General features: G+C 41.7%; 2 protein-coding genes across 2 annotated transcripts in view; one reads left to right on the forward strand and one right to left on the reverse strand.

Annotated features, from left to right (window-relative positions):
- The window catches only part of RNF115 (ring finger protein 115), a 96,853-nt gene extending 91,851 nt beyond the window's left edge, over positions 1–5,002 (forward strand). The window contains exons 6-9 of the mRNA XM_007948314.2: positions 386–458; positions 1,428–1,521; positions 3,612–3,727; positions 4,871–5,002. Coding sequence (XP_007946505.1) covers positions 386–458; positions 1,428–1,521; positions 3,612–3,727; positions 4,871–5,002 — 415 coding nt within the window. The remainder of the gene's footprint in view (positions 1–385; positions 459–1,427; positions 1,522–3,611; positions 3,728–4,870) is intronic.
- A 7,149-nt stretch (positions 5,003–12,151) lies between these two features.
- The window catches only part of CD160 (CD160 molecule), a 25,236-nt gene continuing 17,581 nt past the window's right edge, over positions 12,152–19,806 (reverse strand). Inside the window, 4 exon segments of the mRNA XM_007950071.2 lie at positions 12,152–12,181; positions 13,497–13,597; positions 17,439–17,630; positions 18,017–18,107. Coding sequence (XP_007948262.2) covers positions 12,152–12,181; positions 13,497–13,597; positions 17,439–17,630; positions 18,017–18,107 — 414 coding nt within the window.

A 19,806-nucleotide genomic window follows, 5' to 3' on the forward strand; every position in this document is an offset into this window, starting at 1 on the left:
TGTATGAAAAGTGAATTTACTCTGTAAATCTTCACCCAAATCCTAAAAAAAAAAAAAAGTAGTTCCATCTATGTTTAATGTTAAGGGGGCACAGAAAAGACAGTTTAATTAACTAACAATGAGTCACTCTTCACTCTGGGATGTCATGTGATACTTTTGATAACTTTATGTTCCTTTCAGTAAAGTGAAAAATCTGAGAGAATGAGAGATTATCTCTGGATAGTCTGCTTGAACTTGTAAATATAGAGAAATTTTTTGCCACTTGATTCTAGAGGACTTGTTACTTTGCAGCTGTGAGAGAGAACAGGCTCCCTTTGCCAGTTTTTTCTGTGGTATAAGGCTGAACCTTATCACTCTGTCTAATGCTGTCACATCTCATGTATAGGTATGGGATGCTGCATTCCAACCCTGAGGACTATGCCTGGGGTCAGACAGAGCTTGATGCAATTGTAACCCAGGTGAGGAACTGCCCTTTGAGGGTGTCTTTACAGTGTGTCTCATAGTCAGTTCACAGGTTTCCTGCTTGCTTTCTGAAATGGTTGTCACTCTGCTTTCTCTAGTAATTTGAGCTTATGGTTTCTATTTTACTAAAGGGATATGTGGTTTGGATGTTTAGCTCAGCATCCATGTGCCTTTTAGGTTCTAGGGGCTTTCTAGAAGATAATTTCATCTCTAGGAAAAGAAGACTTTTTCTGTGACAAACTGTATAATGTATTTTTGGCCTCTTGCTCAGTTCTTTGAGGATCCTATTAACAAGTACACCATGAAAAACAATGGTCTGCTCACATGTTGAAGGAGGCATTTCTGTTGGATAGAGCAAACTAGGGAAAGGAAGCAGAGAAAAAAAGTAAGCAGGCAAAGTAAAGGATACTTCTGTGTCATGTATAACTTCTTCTACTTATTTATGTTTATTTTAATTTGATTATTTTTTTCATTTCCCTATGTGTTGCTGAGAACAGAAAGCATGTCATTTGTATCTGTCTTACAGGCAGAAATTTACCTATTTTTTTGCTTTACCTTACGCTGTTTTCAAACTCCCATCCTTTTTTTCCTTCCAGCAGAGAGAAGTTTTTGGACCAGTTTAGTGTTACTTTTTATTAAGCTGTAGTTTTATTCATGACATCACAAACCCTATGCTGCCACTGAAGTTGCTTATGTCTAAAGGTGGGCCTTACAATGATGCATCTGTCTGTAGGCTTTTATTGATGTCATTCTGAAATTGTAAAGCAATTAATAGTTTTCTGACAGCAGGAAAGGGGATACCCAAGCCTCTCAGAGCCTTGCATAAGTAAGAGTAACACTTCTAACATCTGCCTTTGTTTGTTCTCAGTTAGACTAGCTCCCTCCTCAGGGTTATTGACGTATCTGCTAATTTGTCTTATTCTTCATCATCATTAACTGCTGTGGTTTTTTTTTTTTTTTGGTAGCTTTTAGGACAGCTGGAAAACACAGGCCCTCCCCCAGCTGATAAGGAAAAAATCACATCTCTTCCAACAGTGACAGTAACTCAGGAACAAGTTGGTAGGTTCATTTGCAAACTTATTCTCTCATCTTCTGTCACCTTCTGATTTCCATTCAAAGTCCCTGCACCTTCCTATATAAGGATCTACAAGTGAAGATATCTACCCTAAAATTGCTACCTGGTTGCCAAATATAGAAGGTACCTACCCATTCATTGGCTTAGTCTATTTCTTAGGTAGATACTGTTTTTCTTTTCTAGGTACCATTGGAAATAAAAAGGATAAATACAAGTAAGACATTAATTAGGGGAAGCAAAATTTATCAGACAGTTAGGCAACAGTCTAAGAAATGGTCTTGAGAAGGTCATACTGACTGTAGAGGACAGGGAGGAGCAAAAAATAGGAGGTTGGGAATTTGTTGCACATTTACCATGTGCCAGGTATGCTTGGGTACATCAGACATAGGTATGAGCTCATTTATAAACACTGAAGAATTTACTGCTAAGGGACATTATTTTGGACTGGAAGTTTCTTGCCCAACAAGATTTAAAGACAAGATGGGCTGTCTTAGGAGAGATCATGCTGGTTCAGGCAAAATATGAACCAGAATATCAGCATGGACATGGTATCTGAGTTTGATATAAGGACATCTTAAATTGGAGACCTTATTGGGAGCTCTGGTGGCGTGGTGCTTAAGACATTTGACTGCTAACCAAAAGGCTGGCAGTACAAACCCACCAGCCACTCCTCAGAAGGAAGACTGGGCAACCTACTTCTGTAGAGATACCGCCTTGGAAACCCAAGGAGGGGTTGCTGTGAGTTGGAATGACTTGATGGCCGTGAGTGTTGAGTGTGGTATTACACCTTAAATAGAATCTGGTTTAAGGAGCAGTGAGAGGTATGACAAAGGTGCCTGTGGTGCAGTGGTTAAAGTGCCGTGCTACAAACCAAATTAGTGGTTCAAACCTACCAGCCACTCCAAGGGAGAAAGATGTAGGCATCTATGTCTGTAAAGATTACAGCCTTGGATGCCTGATGGCACAGTTCTTCTCTGCCCTGTGGGGTTACTATGAGTTAAAATCTACTCCATGGCAATGGGTTTGGGTTTTAGGGGGCAAGTATGACTAGGTAAACCCACTGCCATCGAGTTGATTCTGCCTCATACTGATCCCAGTTGGATTTCCAGGGCTGTAAATCTTCACAGAAGTAGATTGCCTCATCTTCTCTGGAGCACCTGGTAGGTTTGAACTGCTGACCTTCTCATTAGCAGCCGTATGTCTTATCCACTATACCACCAGAGCTCCTTAGATAGGAAAGGTAGGGCCTTATTATAGAAGATCTTGGAAGTGGCAGAGAAGTTAGGACTGGATATTTTAGGTAATAGGGATGTTTTGTAGGTCCTCAAGTGGAGGAATGAGGAAATTTAACTGGTCTTTAGGAACTGTTAGTTGGGAGGCAGTGTGTAAAATAGGTTGGAAAGGGGAGAGGGCAGAAGGAGAGATTTAGGAGGCTGTTGCAGCAGTCTAGGTGGAGGTCAGGTGACAAGCATTGAGACAGGAAGCCTACTCCTTTGAGAAGGCTTGGCCCTCTACTACATTGGGAGTAACAATGCTTGTAACCTGGCTTTGCAGTTCTGCAGCGCCATCTCCTGTACAGCTGTTAATTAACAACTTGTGCAGGGAAACAACCGTGCTAAGAGAGGACAAGTATAGTGGAAAAGAGTAGGGTAAAAGCAGCTTGAGACTCCGGGAACTACTAAGATTACGAGATAAGTCCCTTGGTTGTGGTTGACAGGCTGATAGCATTTCCCAAGTTGAAACTTTGAGAAGACAATATTTAGGAAAATGTTTTTCCTGGTTTACTTAAAAAATAATTTAAGCTACAATTTATTTTTTCCAACTCTTTAAATTGAAAAGTAGGCCTTAAATAGTTCCTGTCTAGGCCCCAGTCATCATTCCTCCTTTTTACATGCCTGTCTATGACCACTTCCTCCCCAACCATCATTTTGAAATAGAATTCGTGCATTTTATCTTTTACTTGGATGCACCTTGCATCTTCTGTGTCTTGTCTTTATGCATTCATTGGGCTATTAAAGACATTGGGTTTTTGTTTTTTCTTATTTACTTTAAAAGGCATTTTGTCCTCCAACAGATATGGGTTTAGAGTGTCCAGTATGCAAAGAAGATTATACGGTGGAAGAGGAGGTCCGGCAGTTACCCTGCAACCACTTCTTTCATAGCAGTTGTATTGTGCCGTGGTTAGAACTGGTGAGTAGTCAGCTGTCATCTGTGATGGATACATCTGTGCCAATCACACCTTCTGAGGGACTAGTTGAGAGTAAGGGTACAGATAACAGGTCATGGAGAGCAATCAGATCCAATTTTAGTCCCGTAAGCCCATGGCTAACTCCTAGTACCACCATTATTGTTTTTTAAGGCTACTATCTGTTTGAATCTTCTCTATCTCTAGACCAGGGGTTGGCAAACTACAACCCATCGCCCAAATCTGTCACCTTAATTTGTTTTATTGGAACACACTTTAAACCAAATCTTTTGCCATCGAGTTAGTTCCAATTCATGGTGGCCCCATGTGACAACAGTAGAGTAAAACTGAACTGGGTTTTCTTGGCTGTAATTTCTATAGAAGCAGATCACCAAGCCTTTCTTCTGTGGCCCCAGCTGAGTGGGTTTCTACCACGGACCTTTCGGTTAGTAGCCAAGCTCAAACCATTTGCACCACTCAAGGTCCTTACTGGAACACCAAAAGAATACCAATCTCACTGCTATTGAGTCAGTTCTGACTGATGGTAACCCCCATTGGGTTTCCAAGGCTGTAAATCTTTACAGAAGCAGACTGTCTCATCTTCTGCAGAGTGGCTGGTAGCCTCAAACCACAGACCTTTCGGTTAGCAGCCAAATATCTTAACCACTAAACCACCAGAGTTCCTTTATTGGAACACAGCCATACTGATTTGTTTATGGATTGTCTATGGCTGTTTTTGTGCTACATTGGCATTTTTGTGATAGGGATGCTGTGGCCAACAAAACTTAAAATATTTACTCTCTGTTCTTTATAGAAGATTACTGACCCCTGCTGTAGACCATATGGCAGGTGATGGGAAGTTACCCTCTTGTCATATCCCAAGTCATTGTTTCTGGTCAATTCTGTTTGGTAGTATGTGTTAGCTATAGTTAGGTTACTGATCTAGAACTTAAAGTTCTAGTTGGAAGAGGTCCTGATGTTTCACCTTGGAGCCTACTATGCACTGTATCAGGATATATGCCTTTTTTGCTTTTCTAGTAGCCAAGTCATAATTTTTGAAGTGCCAAGTCTCAGAACTTGTTAAGCATTTTGTACCCCCAGTTTCCCAGATCAGGCTATTCACAGGGACTGACATCTTTCTGTTTCAGCATGACACGTGTCCTGTGTGTAGGAAGAGCTTAAATGGTGAGGACTCTACTCGGCAAACCCAGAGCTCTGAGGCCTCTGCAAGCAACAGATTTAGCAGTGACAGCCAGCTACATGACCGGTGGACTTTCTGAAGCTAAAACCACACCTGAGCCAGGGTTTGTGGTAGTCTTAATACCACAGCTGTAAATTGTATCCAAACAAAAAATAATAGATGGATTTAGGAATCTCTTAAGAAACTCCAACCCATAATACTAATGCAATCAATGAGTGTTTTTCCTCTCCAGATTTAAAGTTAGTATCTACAGATGGAATTGTATCTACAACCAAATGCCTCTTATTCCTGAATTCAGAGTGATAGTTTTGTAAGTGTGAAACTTAATTATGTGGGTTCTTCCCCCCCCCCCCAAAAAAAAAATAGAATCAGTTCCTTAAAGTCTAGTTAGGGTCCTGCTGTCTGTCTTGCTGCCTTGTAATGGAGGTTTCAGCCTCCTCCTCTAATCTCCAACTTACCATTAGTATATTTTACAATAACTACAGTGGAATCAGAACCCTGAAGTCCTGCTGACATAAAGTTCTTTTGTCTTGATTGTACAAAAGCAGCATCTCTTGGCCACATTAGCCATGAGATGAGGTCAGATTAATTCAGGAATCTGAGACTTATGGTTTTGTTTTGTCTTGATTCTCAAAGAGCAAATCAAAGAAAAATTAAAGTAGACAGGAGAAAGTGACTTATCATTGTACTCTTTGTTTTGCTCATTGTAATTTTTAAAGACTATTTCAGGAGATGGAGTTTCCCCAAAGACCAACATGACATGTTTTAGAAGTCTTTATGTGGTGGGAACCTGATTCTGGAGCCTTTTTGGGAGTGAGTTAGGTAAGATACAGGCACAGTGGACAGATATTTGAAATATTCTGAGGTGTTTTTAATGACCCCATACTGTGTTTGTCCTCTGGACCTTAAAATAATTTCCCTCACAGAAATGGGATTACTTCATCACCACTTTCACAGTTAATTCACTATTTTTGATAATTTGTTGGTCTTTAGGTATTGGGATTTTACATTGTCTCATTTTAATTTTTTAAGACCATTTTTTCATCTCTGAAACCTTCCTGTTCTGCTTGCTTCTAGCAGCACTTAGAGTCAAACTGATCATTGTGATCATGCCCCAAACAACTTGGTTTAGGAGAGGGGGACCTAATTTTTTCAGCTTAACAGTGTCATGCACAAGTGCATGGCTCTTTGGAGCATTTCAGTGTTTAAAGTTGAGTGAATGAAGATGATCAAGAATATTGTTGGAACTCAGTGTGAGAAGGAAGTGATGAGACTTGTAATAGCTGTTTGTGCCCCTGTAAGGGGCATGAAGAGTGCACAGGCTATCACTGGCTGAATCAACCCTTCATCATGGTTTGTAATGATCAGGATACAGAATGCCACGCTTTAGTGCGTCTGTTTCTTGGCTAGGAGTCTTTTCTTAGTTTTTGTTGATTTTCAGACATTTTTTTGGGATGAAAGAAGTGGATAGTGGTATCTTTGCTTGTACTTTGGTAGAAGATGAATGAGTAATGGAGGGAAGAAAGTGGGAGAGGCCTGCTGAATTAATATGCTACCTATAAAAACCATGACAGAAGATGTGATTCAGGTCGGGTCCAAAGGGAATAAAAGATGTTTTCTCATACCACTCATTATCACACCTCTGTACAGATTGTTCCTTTGGGGAATGTGACCTATTTACTATGGCTATTAAAATGTAGCCTGAAAGTACACATTGGTTTTGAATTGGGAGTAGGGGGTTGGGGGGAGGGAAGGGAGAGGTGTATTATAAATATTTAGCCAATAACTTAGATGGAGGAAGGCTATGTTCGAGTATGGGCACATTACAGTTTTCAGTGATAATCGGCTGGTTCAGAAAAATTACGTTAGCCTGGGAATTTTTTTCTGCCTGCCATCGTCTGGAAGGAGCTCTGGTGGTGTAGTAGTTAAAATATTCAGCTGCTAACCAAAAGTTCACTGGTTCACACCTACCAGCTGCTCCGTGCAAGAAAGATGTACAGTCTTGGAAACTGTATGGGACACTTCTACTCTGTCTAAAAGGTTGCTATCAGTTGGAATCTACGGTTCCAGTGGGTTTGGCCATTGTCTGAAGATACTACACAGACAGTTATATTTTTACTTAGGGTACCTAGAGAACTAGAAGGGATCTGAGTAGTTTCACAAAGGGGTAGAAACAAAGTACTGGATAGGATCTTGCCTTTCAGCACACCGTATAGCAGACAGTATCAGAGGTGAAATTTTCCTGAAATTGTCTTCATTCTTTCTGCTTTAGTAGTTAGAAGACATGAGGCTCATGCTGTTTCCCAGCTCTGCCCCACCCCCACCCACACCCCCTGACACACGCATGTAAAATTGGCCAAGTGAACAGTGTATCTCTATGAGAAAACCTATCTTGGCTTAGAGACCTTAGTGCTAGGATTAAACAGTGAAGGAAATGTCTGTGGGATGAGAATCATGCTGCTATATGCATCATTTAGATTTTTTCTCCTTAACTAAATTAACCTAGAAGTCTGAGATGCCTCCTATTCTAGAGAGAAATATGCCAGTTTATTAGTCTAAAATCAGAATATGGCTGGGATTAAGACATTCTTTCTAAGAATACCTTGTCTTCAAAATGTTTCAAACACAGCTTGGATGTAATGCAAAAGGCAGGGGCTAGAACGTGGACTTTTCAGGTTCTTTCCTTTACAGCTGGAAGGCTTATAGACTCAGGAATCTGGAGATTTTATAGGAGTCAAGGATGAGATGATTAAGCTCTCTCATTGTCAAAGAGAAGAGAATATTTGCAATTTTAGATCTTGAGTTCTTAAGTGTTGACTTAGGCCCTTACATTGGTGTAAAATGGCCTGTCCGGTGGATTCTGTGCAGAGCTGAGCTGATTGTTTTCTTATTCTTGAATATATTTTCTTCTTTATCTTCCTTTTTTCCTTCAAGGGGAGAAAACTATTTGATTAGCACATAATTAGGAGCGACTTCCTAGAAGTCAGTAGACCTGGAGGTTGAGAGATTAAATAAGGCAGTGCCTTACTGGCTTCCCAGTGATTATTGCTTCTTAGGTAGTTTCCAGATGGGCTACTTTAACCCTTCTTAATGTGGGTTACCAGAAGGCTGGCGGTTCAAACCCACCAGCCGCTCCTCGGAAGGAAGGTTAGGCAATCCTACTTCCATAGTGATACTGCCTTGGAAACCCAAGGAGGGGTCGCTATGAGTTGGGGCCGACTCGACGGCAAATAACAACAACAACAAAATGTGGGTTAATTCTGGCTGGACAGAATTGGAGAGTGAAGTGGAAGGGCAGAAGTGGTGAACATTTGGCTGATACCTCCAGTATCACTGAAATTTCTGAGCTCTTGCATTGAGGGCAGAGGGAATAATCCTGGCATTAAACATTAATTTTCCCTCTAAGTTTCTGTTGTCAATTCTCTGGAAAACCTGGAGAATCCAGAATGACATTTTGTCCCTGTTGCCATGTGTCTCCTCTAATGGTAGATTTATAAGAAAAAGGAGTAACTAGGTCAAGGATGTGGAAATGACAATTAAATTGCTTCCTTATTTTACTGTAAATTTTAATTGTCAACATTTGTTGCCTAAGAACTGGGCAAGTGCTTGCTAGATATTTTTCTTTAGCAGTGCTTTGGTTCAGTAATTGGTTCTCCAAGTTAAGGAGCTCTGGTATTGCACACATACACATTATGTATATAACTCACTACCATCAAGTCGGTCCTGACTCACAGCGACCCCTCCTTGGGTTTCCAAGGCAGTATCTTAATGGAAGTAGATTGTCCAGTCTTCTTTCTGAGAAGTGGCTGGTGGGTTTGAACTCCCAGCCTTCTGGTTAGCAGTCAGATGCTTTAGGCACTATGCCACCAGAGCTCCTCATTATGTGTTTGTGTGTATATACATATATATATATGTTTATGTACATATAATGTATGTATATTCACTTCATGTTTCACACTGGAAGAAGAAAAGATGTGACGGGCACTGAAGTAGAGTGAGCAGGGGGTACAGTGGAGGGCTGGAGCCTCGCAGTCTGATTATCTCACTGTATGTACCTTTAGACCTTGTGTGCTCATGGGTTTTCTGTTATGTTAGCTTGGGCAGGCACCCTGTTATAAGGCTGAAGAAATTCAGTGGAGGTAAAAGCCCAGTCATTTCTAAGCATTGAGAATAAATGACTTTGAGGAAAGGATGTTTCATCTGTGTTATAAATAGTTGAACTCAAATATAATTACTATTGAAAATTTTAAAATTTCTTGATAAATATTAGTGTGAGATTGACTTCTCTCATGACCTTCTGCATGCTTCAGTTTTCCCTTTCCCTGATTACCAGGTGCTTTTTCTTAAGGAATCCAACTTTATAAATCTATTAGTCTTAAAAATTAATCAGGAGGGAAGTGCTTCAGAGTTGGTTACTAGAGCTGATCTAGGCAGGCCACTGACATCTGTGAAGGAGGACAGATTGTAAGAAAAGAAAGAGCAGGCTCATGATTAGAGTCAACCAACACAATTTTGGGGTTTAGGGGGACCAGGAAGGAGAATAATCTTACTGAGAGTTTGTAAAATGAATCTCAGTGTGACTTTTGATGCAGGGAGTTCTGGGAAAGATTTGATGATGTTAACACATCACAAGCGGCTATCTTCTTGGGAGAATCTTAGCTTTATGGTAATGTCAGCACTGCAGCCCTATGGCTGGGAACCACAGGGCTACTCCAGGTTTTGAATGCATAGAATATAATGTATACAAGAGAAGATATTTTCCAGGATCAAAATAGAGCCCTTCTCTGATCAAAGGGCTTTATGAAGTTTGATCTTGCTGTAGACAAGTAGAATTACAGGCAATCAACTCTAAGCTCTTCTGCATATAAGCTTTATGTTTTGTTGCCAAATTGCACTTACATGGTACCCACAGAAGTGGGGTCTGTATGCCTTTCCTTTTTCAGCTACGACATCTAGATGTGTGAGTCATGTGATCGAGCTTTGGTTCTGTGTTTTTTCTAATAAGAGATACCCCAAAATTATTAGACTCCCTCTCAACAAAATGACAACTGTATTTTTAGTATCTTTTAAATAACTTTTAGTATACATTACAAAAAGCTGCTATGATTTCAGTAATGCATTTAAATCAGTTTGTCTTATTAGTCACACCAGTACCAAATTCAATTAAAATATAGTATATACATACTTTTAAGATATATTATTTATTCAGACTGAAGGTGACACTTATACGGATTCCTTGTAATAAGGAGCTGACAGAGGTTCAAAACCCATGGGTTGTGAATCACTCATGTAAATGGGGCTTATGGTGTGTGTCCAGAAAACTACCTACTCATGCGTGGAAATCTCTAGGCTTATTTGACATTGATTGTATCAGTACATTTTGAAAAACAAAATATAAGTATTTCAAATGTCTGTTGAACTGAGTCTTGAGATAAGCAGAATAAATAAAATAAGTTCTTTTAAGCAGGACTTTTGACTTACAGTTGCTTTGTTTATTCTGCTTAGTTCAAGTCAGAGCTAGTAGTCTGATGCTCTTGAATTTCTCAGTAAATGTAGGCAGTAATCATGTGTCCTTTAAGTAGACTTTTATATATGGACTATAATTAGGATGGCACAGTGGGTGAAACCACCACTATAATCGGGGCCTGTCTTCTTGGGAGACTTGCCGTGGTTGTATAAAGCCGCATGGTTTCACAGGAATCTTTAAATGGTAATGGGAAGCAAAAGAGATCACTACCAGTGTGAGCTTAAAAGTTTAGTTACAAACAAAAAACTTAAAATATGTAGCGAAAGCTTGAAGGGAATGTGGTATAGTGGAGAAAGCCAGGCTTTGAAGTCAGAATTCAAATGGCCCTGGGTTCAAAATCCAGACTTAATTTAGTCCTCAGAATGATCCTTTGAAGCAGAACATAGAGTCAGCATGTCCTGTTTTACAGATAAGTAAACAGAAATAAAGGAACTCTGGTGGCATAGTGGTTAAGCATTCAGGTGCTAACCAAAAGGTCAGCAGTTCCAACCCACCAGCTACTCTGTGGGAGAAAAATGAGGCAGTCTGCTTCCATAAAGATTTACTGTCTTGGAAACCCTATGGGGTTGCTATGAGTTGAAACTGACTTGATAGCAGTGGGTTTTTAAACAGAAATAGCTTTTCAAAACTTCATTTGCCTAAAGGCACAGAGCTGGTATGTTGCAGAGCTAGGATTAGAATTCCTGTCTTTAGATTTTGTGCCTTGTCTTTTTCCACCATAGGTCTTGAAGTCCAAATTCCTTAGCTTCAGGTTCATGACGTACATCTTTCAGCCTTATCTCTCTCTGTTCCCACAAACTTTAGCTCTCACTTTTGGCAGGTCCTTGCCAAGGATCACAGGTAAGGTCTCAGTTTCTTTTTCTATTGCTTGCAGTTTAACTGTAGCTAAATTATTCATGTAGTTCCTCCTACCAGGGATATCCTACCTCCTCCTCTCTGCTAAATATGACAAGAGAACGTCTGTCCAAAGAGGAAGAAAGAGATATTGTGAGTTTAGGAGAAAAGAAAAGGCTGCAGACACTACTGTGGGCATTTAAAAAGAGAAAGAAATGATCAAAGAGGTTGACAGGATCAAGGAACTTAGTTGAAGCTGGACAGTTGTAATCTGTGGTGCACGTGGTCTGCACTAATCTTCCTCTTCCTCCAGCAGTGCTGTGTGGGTATTCAGGAGACCTTGACTACCAAGATCTCTCTTCATTTCCTCATTTTAGTGCCAAGTCAGTCACTGAATTTGACTCTCTTCCTCTCCTTGCGTATCTGTCTTTGCCTGTTCCCTCTCTCTTCCTTTTACATTGTTAAATAAAAATTTCTTCCAAAAAAAAAATGGTGTTCTGATTTTGTTTGGCTTGCTTATTTATTTTACTATGTTGGGGGTTGAGGGGGGGGGAACGGGGCAGGAAAAGTTATACTCTGGTCCAAAGACATATTTATCCAATTGTTGAGTGAGTACCGCCTGTTTCCAGTCACTTTTGTTCAAGTTAGTCTTTTTACTTACTGATAACTGAGGGGGAAAGAAAGACAGGTTTGATGTGGCAATGAGGAAGGTAGGTCAAGTACACTCATTTGTCCACCTTATATTCCCCCAGATTCTTGCATATTTATTATCTCTTCCCATGATTTTTTTTTTCTTCTCTGTGTATTGTGATGTGAAAAACATCAAGTCAAGCTAAAGAGAGTCAGATATCTGCTGTAACTTTTTTTCTAGTTTCTTCTGGCACAAGGATTACAAGCCTGTAGAAAGAAAAAGAAAGGTTTGTATTACTATCAAATGATTTAGAATAGCAACAAAATTTCTGATGTAATAGAGTCTGTCTTGACCTGGGATATGTGTTTGATAGGCCCTCGTAGCTAGAAAGGGGATGGTCAAGGAAAGAAGGACTGTATTACGTGTGTTGTGTCTTGTTGCTAAAGTTGAGCTTGTAACCTTTAGCAAATCTAACTGAACCTCATGGAAGTGGGGGAGGAAACCAACCTTTGATCTCTCTTTGCTGGAAGGTAAGATGAAGAAATAGATGCCACTCAAAAAAGTTTAAGGTTGGTCTCACTTTATCATACTACATGGTTGGCACAATGATAGGACAGGGATGTTGTTGTTGTTATTTGCCGTCTAGTTGGACCCGAGTCATAGCAACCCCTCCTTGGGTTTCCAAGGTGGTATCACTATGGAAGTAGATTGCCCAACCTTCCTTCTGAGGAGTGGCTGGTGGGTTTGAACCACCAGCCTTCTGATTAGCAGTCAAGTGCCTTAGGCACTACACTACTCCCTGATACTAGCTTCATGAGCTGAGGAAGCACAGAGAACCAGGAAAATTCTCTCATCCTTTTCCTTACATATAAGCATAATTTGATCTACGTAATCTTTCTGGGCGTGAGAAAACTTGTATTTGGAATGGAGCTTTAGGGTGGCATTCAAACTGGTGGTTGTGATTGTTTTGAGGAGACCTTAAATAAAATGGAATTAGGAATGCCAAGGACAGGCAAAATCTTGCATAAGTTAACTAATTGTACAAAAATATAATGGCAAGTCATTGCAAGTTCCAATTTCTTTGTTACCTCAAAGGTTTGAACAAGCCTCATTGATATTGATAACTGGTGTTCAGAGGACTTGGGTACAGGTACTTAATATTCTCAATCTGGCTGTCAGCCTTTGCTGAGGTGCTGCATTGTTCAAAACCCACCTCCAGACCAAATCTGTCCTTTGCCTTGGTCATCTTCATATAATAGCCAAAGACCTGTTTCATCAACTTGTGGCCCTCTGTTCATCCAGTGAATAGAGGCAGCTTCATTTGCTTGTCTCTCCCACAGGCCTTGTTTCCAAACAAGTCTGACTTCCTACTCAGTGGAAAGTCTGATTCATATATCTTCTACTTGACGTCTTTAGTCACTATGGACCTGTTTTGCCCTCCGATTGGTTTGACATTTTCCTGAACGCACAGCCAAGGTGTGAAGGACATTGTCCTCTAGCACTCTGGGCTTCCTTTCCATCTACCCCTCCTGAAAAATAACCAGAATGGCAAAGGTATAGCATTCTCATTGCTTGGGGTACGTAAGGTCTTTCTGGACATAAAGTGAACAGCATCACCCAGCCCTTGTCTTGCAGGCAGCCTGAACTGGGAACACCCTCACTATGGCTGTACTCAGAATCTACTGTGTGTCAGGCACTTGTGCTGAAACTACGTTTTTGAAAGAACTCTGAAGTCTTGCCAGTTAGTTGCCGTCGAGTCATTCTGACTCATAGTGACCCCGTGTGTGCAGAGTAGAACTATTCCGTAGGGTCTTCAGGGCAGTGGCCTTTCGAGAGTTTATTACCAGGTTTGTCTCCTGAGGTGGTACTGTGTGGCTTCAAACCACCAACCTTTTGGCTAGTCATCAAGCCACCCAGGGGTTCACAGTTTGGCCAGAGAGCAAAAATGACCAAATCACTTTGACTTGAGTGTCCCAAAATTTTATTTACAAACCATCTTTTGGAGTGTGCCAAGCAGTTTAGCATAAATTAAAATCTTGGGCTTTGAAATAGATCAGGATTTTTAGCCACCATTTACTAGTGGGGTGAACTTACACAAATTGTCTTTGAGCCTCAGTTGCCACCAGATGATACTAGTATCTACCTCAAAAGGCCATGAAGATTAAGTGAAATAATCAACATATTACATAGCACAATGCCTGACACACATTAAGCATTCAGTAAATGATAGACAGTATTATACTGTATAATCTGTTGAACTTGTCTGGCTTTATTGGTTTTTGCCTTCTAAATGGAACCTTATTTCCACATTGGGGAGCATTGATATGTGCTGACTCATATGCTATGAAGGTGGTTGGGAGAACCATCACAAGTAGAAACTCAGGGCATAACAGGACAACATGAATACTAGATTATAAGGGGCAAGGACTGTGTTGTGCCTCATTCAATTTCCAAGGCTTAGCACTTATACCTGGGGTGCATAATAAATATTTGTTGAGTGGATGATAGAGGAATATTAATGTGTGGGTTGACTGGAACAGTACTCACATAACAAAATCGCAGAATGAAATTTTATAGAGCTTTCAAGCTAGGTTAAAGTGGTTGTGACTGTCCCATGGACAGTGAGGAGACATGAAAGCTCTTTGATGATTTGGCATGTGTAAATTAGCATTTTGGAAAGGTAGGTCTGGTAGTTGTATGTAAAATGTATTGGAGGCAGAAACAGTAGTGGCAAATCATTTATTGGATAAGAGTTAAGTACCAGGCCATGAGGTCAGCGGGAGATAGATAAATAAGACACAGTCGGTGATCTCAAGAGGCTCACCCAGTAGGACACTTGGGATATTTTAAACATGAGGTGAGGAAGACTTGAAAAGCACATTTAGACAGGAATAAATGTGGGAATGAACTAGTAGTACTTAGTAATTGACTGGTTGAAGGAAGAGAAAAAGAGAAACCAAAATTTTGAGCCTGGTGACTATATTAATTCATAGAAATAAGAGTGTCAGGGGACTAGGTTTGAGTTTGAGTTTGAGGTGGTAGAGCATCCAGGTTATAGGGGTCCATTTTCAGAGGGAATGTGAAATTAAAACTTAGGAAAGGTTATCACTGGAGAAGTTGATTTGCAGGTCATTTGCAAGGAGGTGCTGATTTAAATAGTGAAGGTAGGTGAGAACTTAGGAAAGATTGTTGAGAGAAAAGTAAAGGGGTGAGGAGTGAGTCATGAGGAGTGAGTCTTGGGAAATGCCCATGTTTGGGAGGTGGGAGGAAGAAATAGAGCCAAAGAAGGAGAGAAAAGAACAGCTAGAAAAAACTGGGGGAGTATTGCCAGGAACTCCTTGTCCTGTTTGGTGTGACTCCGTTAAGCCAATTAACGGGAGACCAAGTTGGGGAGAGAAAGGTCATAGGCAAGGAAAGGAACAGTTGGGGCTGAGTGCCTCCAAGACTGCTGGCAGGCAACCTGGTGAGGCACATTTTTATAAGGAAACAAATACGGCAGCAGCACGTGCAGGCACAGATCACACAACAATGCGTAGGCACTTTTAAGTTCACAGTTTGGACTTAGAGGAGGAAGTAGATGATTTTGTTAGGCATTGCCTCATTCCCTCCTTTTTCTTTTGAACATTGATTATTGAGGGTCAGTGTTCATTATTCCTGAACTGGATTTAACACCAAGGAGAAAAAGAATTTCCAAAAGGGGGACCTAAAACATCTCAGCAGCACTTACTGGCATGTCTATGGTGTGCTTACCAATCTTGGGCTCTTACATAGCAAGGTATGGTTAGAAAACGAAAGTTTAAGGTCTTCTAAAGGGGGACAAGCCCAGTTCTCAGTTTCATTGGGTTGGTTCTGTATCTGGCGAGGGACTCTTCTTGATCCTGCTGTGGACTCCAGACCTGAGTCCACTGAGCTTGACTATAGTGGGAGTGATGAGGAACACTTCAAATTGTCCAGTCTACTTTTCTTGTATTGCATTGGGATAATCTGCTGGAAAAGACTTCTTAAAGTATTAAGGAGCAAAGATGTCACTTTGAAGATTAAGGTGTGCCTAAACCACACCATGGGAGCTCTGGTAGCACAGTGTCTAAGGCACTTGACTGCTAACTAGAAGGCTGGCAGTTCAAACCCACCAGCCACTCCTTGGAAGAAAGATGGGGGAATCTACTTCCATAGTGATACTGCCTTGGAAACCCAAGGAGGGGTCGCTATGAGTCGGGTGCAACTCGATGGCATGCAACAACAACCCACGCCATGGTATTTTCAGTTGCCTCATACGTGTGTGAAAGTTGAACAATGAACAAAGAAGACTGAAGAAGAGTTGATGCCTTTGGGATTCTGGTGTTAGTGAATAATATGGAAAATACCACTGCCAGAAGAATAAACAAATCTGTCTTGGAAGTAGTACAGCTGGAATGTTCCTTAGGAGCGAGAATGGCCAGACTTCATCTCACCTGTTTTGGTCTTGTTGTCCGAAGGGACCAGTCCCTGGAGAAGTATATCATACTTAATAAAGTAGAAGGTCAGCAAAAAAGGGGAAGACCCTTAATGAGATGGATCAATACCATGGCTTTAACGATGGGCTCAAGTATAGCAGGCATTGTGAGCATGGCACAGGGCTGGTCAGTGTTCATTCTGTTGCACACAGGGTCACTGAGTCAGAATTGACTCAATGACACCTAACAACAACTCTTGTAGAGGTTCCAACTTCCAGGGTTTGACCAGGACCAGTTCTCTGGGCTGGATGGAGTATAGTGGGACTTTTGGGACCAGGCACTAACAGAATGTATGTAACTATGAAGAGAGCATAGCACAGCAGACAGACTGCAAGTATCCTTTTAAACAATTGTCTTCTCATTTCAGGTAAACTATCAGGACTTAAATGAGAAGTACAGCTATTAGGATTTCATGAGTGGTTAGCTGGACATCAGCTCAAAGGGGCTTATTTTAAGCTTGGTTATGGAGGCTACCCGAGCCCTCAGCAGAGCCATAGAGAGGACCTTTGTCCATTGTTTGAGTTTTTGATTAGCCCTCTCTACTTTGCCACTAGACTGTGGCCTTCATGCTGAGTGTAGATTCCACTGAATGTCCCGAAAAGAGGCCACCTGTTGTGTGATGTTGGTGACAAAATGGCATCGGTTGTTGCTTCCAATGGACTAGGGGAGTTCAAACTTTGGGCTAATTTCTTGAAGAAATCTCTTTCCCACTTCCTATACTTTTTCCGTCTGACACAAAAACCAAAAACCAAACTCACTGCCGTCAAGTCGGATCTGACTCGGAGCGACCCCTCCTTGGGTTTCTGAGGCAGTGTCACTGCAGAAGTAGATTGCTCAACCTTCCTTCTGAGGAGTAGCTGGTGGGTTTGAACCAGCAGTCTTCTGCTTGGCAGTCAAATGCCTTAGGCACTATGCCACCAGAGCTCCTTGTCTGACATGGGAAGGCTTAATCCAATTAGTAGATATGTCAAATACCAGTAAGTACTTATAGCCTTTGGGAGCTCTTGGCATCTCAGTGAAGTCTACTTGCTGGTTTTCTCCAGGGTGAACTCCTCTCCACTGATGTCTGGTGAGGTGACCAGGCTTTTTGCGGGGTTATTTTTGGCATAGACAACAGTCTCCATGCGGCTGTAGATACTGTGTCCCACTAAACGTCTCTTTACCCAGTCATAATCAACCAAAAATGGGTTGGTTGATGGGCTTCTTTTAAGCATTAGGGGTACTAAAGTTTTTGGCAGAAAAGATTTTTCCTTCAGAGGTGTACAGCCATCCACTTTTCTTTTGGGAGGCACCCTATTTTTCAGCTATGTATTTATCCTTTTCAGTGTACCAGGGCCTTTGTCCAGGAGGTGGCAGTGTTAACTGGGGAATCAGAGGTGTGATGGCCGGGTTTGTGGGTTTGGGTGGCTTCCTTGGCTACCTGGTCAGCTCTTTGGATCCAGCTTCATCAAGGAAGTTTAGGACTTTGACAGTGTTTCTGTCTTGAGTCAAATGCAGGTTACTGGCAATTAATAAATCATCAGTTTACTGAAAGAGCATACCACGAGCCAGACTCAAGTTCTGCACTTCCTTTGCCAAGATTGACCCAAAGAGAGGAAATTTACAAACCTCTGAGGTAACACTGTCCAATGATATTGTTGTTTGTCTCTGGAGGAGGGATCTTCCCACTCCAATGCAAAGATTTCTTGGCTTTTGTGTTCTAATGGACACAAAAGAAAGTATCTTTTAAATCTAGAGCTGAAAACCACTGGAAAGTTGGTGAAAGGGAAGACAGCAAGGTGTATGGGTTAGGCACCAAAAGAGTGGCTAGTCACTGTAACTTGGTTGATGGTCTTAAGGTCTTGGACAAACTGGTATGTCCCATCCTTCTTTTTCACCAGTAGAATTGGGGTGGTAAAAGAAGGCTGGCATCCCCTCAAAAGTCCAAATTTGAGATAGTTTTGAATTAGCCTCCCAATTGCCTCTTATGCTTTGGTGCGGAGGGGGTACTGTTTTAGATGGGGGGAGGGTGATCCTGGGGAGTAAATGCACCATCACTGGCTTTGCATTCTTTGCTGGGCCCAGGGTACCCTGTGTTCAAACGTGTGGATTCACCGGAGCTTCAATTTCACTGAATTCTACCCTACTGGAAACCTCTAGAGTGATTCCCCTGCACAGCATGAGGTGGGCTTGCCAGGCCTTCTTGGCATGAGTATTTACATGAGATTTCAGCCACAAGAGGTCATTACCAAGGAGTGGTGGTACCAGGGTGCTTAAGACCCTGAGCAGGGGTCCTTAGCTTCTACTGACAAAGAAATGAACAGGAGAGGCAAAATGGCCACACAAACCAAACGTTTGTTAGAGAGGAGAGGGGAGGGGCTCGTGAGGGAGAGAGGGAGAGGACCTTTCACCTATGCTAGCCTCCGTCCAGTTTCTCTCTCTAACAAAGGGATTTCCAAGGTTTATAAAGGATCTTCGGCAGAAAAGAGGCATCATCATTATTCATGAAATGGGTGGGGTTCTGAGGTTCAAGTTAGGCCTGTGTGATGTTTCTGGACCCCGGTTGGAGCCCTAGTGAGAGATTCTTGTTCTCGCCTGCCTCTGGTGGAAGGTCACTTTGTTGGTCACGTTGACCTTTACTACGTACTCTGCACCTGGTAGGTGCCTAATGAGAGGCTTAAAAACAACACGGAGGTTTATCAGCATTTTATAACTGGTCAAGCGTAGGGCCTTTAATTTGCAGCCTCTTTATCTCACCCAAGCACCTAGTTTGCTAACTAATCAATTTTTATGACGCCAGCAGCCAGAATTATGTGGTGGTCTGCACGTAGGCTTAAATTTCAAGGATATTGAGTCGGGTCTGTTTGACCTGGCTAGCCCGATTCCCTGCCTGTCTCAGTGACACAGGGCAGTTGGGCATGTAAAGGAACGAGATTTTCAGAGTTTTTCTAGAGAGAGAGCAGGATAGGGGTTGTAGTAAAGGTCTCCTGTATCTGTTGGAAATGTCTGCAATGGTAGTCATCCTTCCTGAGGAAGGGGCCTGTTTCTGGGTCAGGACTGAATGGGTGGTGCCTATGTCTACCAGGAATTTGGTGGGCTTTCCCTCCATGTTCATTATAACCAGAGGCTCAGGTGGAGAGTTTGCCTCAAGTCTCCTTCCATCTAACTTGTCATGGCATACTGAGGAGTTGCCTCTTCTTGGTTGGGGCTTGGGGCTTTCCTGTTTTGGAGACATTTGGGGCACTCATTTCTGCAATGTGCCAACTCTTTGCAATAAGCAATGTGCCAACTGATCTGTGTTTAGTAGTGGTCTAGTGCCAGACTAGGAGCTCTGGTAGCATAGTGCCTAAGGCACTTGACTGCTAACCAGGAGGCTGGCGGTTCAAACCCACCAGCCACTCCTCGAAAGGAAGGTTGGG

This window comes from Orycteropus afer, unplaced genomic scaffold (assembly GCF_000298275.1).
Source record: "Orycteropus afer afer isolate SDZICR_OR568_19922 unplaced genomic scaffold, OryAfe1.0 scaffold00010, whole genome shotgun sequence".
Classification (NCBI taxonomy): Eukaryota; Metazoa; Chordata; class Mammalia; order Tubulidentata; family Orycteropodidae; genus Orycteropus; species Orycteropus afer.